The sequence below is a fragment of the Otolemur garnettii genome, unplaced genomic scaffold (assembly GCF_000181295.1).
Source record: "Otolemur garnettii isolate 467f Iridium unplaced genomic scaffold, OtoGar3 scaffold00055, whole genome shotgun sequence".
In the NCBI taxonomy this organism is placed as follows: Eukaryota; Metazoa; Chordata; class Mammalia; order Primates; family Galagidae; genus Otolemur; species Otolemur garnettii.
In genome coordinates this window covers 11,180,706-11,183,861 of record NW_003852450.1, presented here as the reverse complement: position 1 = coordinate 11,183,861, position 3,156 = coordinate 11,180,706, and the positions used below count along the sequence as shown (strand labels likewise).

General features: G+C 56.1%; 1 protein-coding gene across 1 annotated transcript in view; it reads left to right on the top strand.

Annotated features, from left to right (window-relative positions):
• Window positions 1–2,049: 2,049 nt before the first annotated feature.
• Window positions 2,050–3,156, top strand: part of LHX9 (LIM homeobox 9) — a 20,230-nt gene continuing 19,123 nt past the window's right edge. The window contains exon 1 of the mRNA XM_012806636.1: window positions 2,050–2,120. Coding sequence (XP_012662090.1) covers window positions 2,093–2,120 — 28 coding nt within the window. The 5' untranslated portion in view covers window positions 2,050–2,092. The remainder of the gene's footprint in view (window positions 2,121–3,156) is intronic.

The following is a 3,156-nucleotide window of genomic DNA, read 5'->3' as shown; positions in this document are numbered from 1 at the left end:
GTGTGTGTGTGTGTGTGTGTGTGTGTGTGTGTAGAACGCACGCTGTTACCAAATGCCTAAAATGGTAAACAAGCCAAAGGAGGTTAAAAACCGTTCTTTCGGACAGGGAAGAGTTGAGAGCACCCAAGCATTTTCAGGTGGGTATCGCTGTACATCTAGTCGATGTCTTTGCTGACAAGCAAGGAGAACCTGGGAAGATCGTCTCCTCCTGCTTCAGAATCTGACCGAGATGGGTGGTGGGAATGCTCAAAAAAAGAGCTAAAGAGGTCGGGATGAGAAGGGGAAAGTCTGGGGCGGGCAGTTTAAAAGGTACACCGATGGGAGTAAGTGGCTGGTGGGACTAGTTAATGAAGCCTAATCTTTGGGTAGAAAGAGAGGCTCTGTCTTGGGGTGATATGCCAGGATTTGGGACGAAAAAAAACAAAAGCCAGGAGCTGGATTCGCAGCTGCTGGTCTGTTCTTTATCGACCCTAAACTGTGCGAGGCAGCTTGGGTAGCAGGGACGGAAGCACCGTCCACCCCCGCACAGACCCACGTGCGGCCGCAACACTGCGCAGTTTTCGCGAGCAGCTGGCAGGCAAGCGGTCGCTCCCCACCCACTGCGTCCTCGGCCCAGACACCGCGAAGGAGTAGCGGTGTTGGCACTTGGGAAGGGGCGGGTAGGAAGGGCGGCACCATTACTCAGACTCTCATCTAGGAGCAGCCAATCTCGCAGCTCACGCCCCCCCCACCCCACTAGCGTGGAAACCTAGCTGTAATCCCCCGCCTCCCCATCTCTGACTGTGAGGGGCGCTCCGGGTGGGGGAGTGGGTAAATAATTGGCCCGAGGCCCGGCTTCCAGGTTCTCCTTCCACTTTCTGGCGGCCTGACTGCGCCCTGGCCGACGCAGCCCCTCGGGAACCTGAGACCAGGTAATGTGGCCCCCGCCCGGTCCCGGGTCTAGCGGAATCACCGCGGACGTTGGTCTACTAGGGTTTGGGTCTGGGTTTTCTCTGGGAAGGTTAATCACCACCCCCACCCGCAAGCTAGAGCCGAGGTGGAAGAGATGACCCCCAACCCTCTCCCTGACCTGGCCACCAACACCGACCTAAAACGGAGAACACTGCCCAAAGTGCTGGGTTGCGGACACCTAGCCCGGGTGCCCAGAGATTGAAGGCAGGACGCGGAGGGGAAGGCTAGGATACGGTGGGTGAACAATCAGTGGCTTAGCCCAGTTTCTCGCAGGAGCTACCGCCCATTCACCGTCTATGCAGGGACCAGCTGGCGGCAGCATCTTTTAGGTACAAGCTGCAGGAAGGCAAAGGCTGGCTGGGGTGGGGGGGCTGGGCGGGAGCCCAGGGCGCACTACGGGACTCCAACCTGCCCCTCCCATCCCTCCCCCCCGCCGCCGCCACAGCGCCCAAGCCTCAAGATGCTCTTGGCTTTATGAGGTTCAGTTACCGCCGAGTCCTCCATTAACACCTCCTCTGATTATTGAGAAGCTGGAAAGGCTGAACGCAGCCTCAGAGCGTGTCTCCGGGCACCAGCCCGCGTCTGTGCCCTCTGCCCACCCTTTCCTCCTCCCCCTTCCGATTTGGAAGCATAAACAGAAAATAAAAGACAGGTGGAGAGAGCTGAGGGTCAGAGGTGAGGAATTCAGATCAATGAGAGCGAGAGAGAGAGGGAATTAATTTTCATCCAACAATTTATTTATTTATTTGGATTAACAGAGGGACCGTCGGCGAGACGCGGAAAGTGGCCCGCACCTCCGGCCGCCGCCTACAGTCCTTCCTTGCTGAGAACCGATTTCTTGAGGGAAAACATTTGACATCTGGAACTAAAGGTAAGATCTCTATGGCTCTATTGACTTGCCTAGTCGCAGCAGTTTTCTGCCCTCAGGACGTCGGGGAACCCTGGGGGCATCTGGGAAGCCTACCCCGGGAAGCTCCGGCTTTGCTCCAAGCCGAGTCCTTACCTGAGGTCTCTGCCTAAGGAGCGGTCCCCACGCGCCACACCGGGTGGGAGGAGGTGCTGGGGACCCCGAGCTGATGTGCGGCTTTTTTCTGCCAGTGCACCCACCATTACGGCGTGATCAACTCCTTTTGCTCTGAGAATGCTGAACGGTACCACTCTAGAGGCAGGTGAGTTACACACCAGGTTCCTCTTCATTCTCTTTGCCCGCGGGCCAGCGTGCATATCATGTGAGGCTGTGTGTGTGCTTGTGTGTGCGTACGCAAGTGCGCGCCTTCACTGGGTGGAACTAAGGGGGGGGGGTGTTTGTCTTAAAAACATTCGTAGGCTAGAAAATACACAGTCTTGGTTCCGAGTCTGTCTTCTGACTAGCCGGATTTCTGAAACCCGCATTTCCTTCTTTTTGCCTTTCTTTTGAACCTCTTTGACATTCCTCAGGATGCGGGGTCTGGGGCGCCAGGCAGAGGTCACAGTGCCGCTGAGCTTTTAGTAGTCGGTGGCGTAAGGAACACGCTCTCGGATTCTCCGCGGAGCTGCCGGGGGTATCCCTCCTTGGAAGGGATAGAAGGAGTCAGACAAGACATCGTTTCTCACTCGTGTAAGGCTTAACTGGAGACTGGTTTCACGCACATCATTTTTTTGTTCAGTCCTAACCCAGCGCAGCCGTTTCTGCGCCTGATCTCAGCGGACGCAGTGCGGGACTTCTCCCATTATTTCTGGGGGCCTGCGGACCGTGGCAGAGCAATCTCAGGTAAAAGGATTTCAGACTCCAGAAGTGCGGTATTCTAGACTTGGCAGCTGCCCGGTTGGAGATTAATTGAGGGCTATGGAAGACTGAGGTTTTCAGGGAGGCTTTGCAAGCGCGCAGGGTGTGCGTGTGCACAGAGCGTGCAGAACACAGCAGGGCCCTGGCTGGGGGGTCGCGCGTGAGAGGGGCTGGCAAGAGTTCCCAGCTCTCCTTTTCGGACAGTGGTGCTGCCGTTTGTCCTAAGGGAGTCCACCTTCCCAGGACTGAATCAGAAGTGCGCTCTTCCGCAGCGCCAGTTTGGAACCGACAATGAACTCCGTGTTGTGGGAAGGTTCGCACTGCCAAAAAATAATAAAAATAAATGAATAAATACATAAATAAAACTCCTGGCTATTGCTTACCTTCCACCCAACGCAGTCCTGGCATCCGTGGCCAGATCTCTTGGCTCTAAGCCTGGC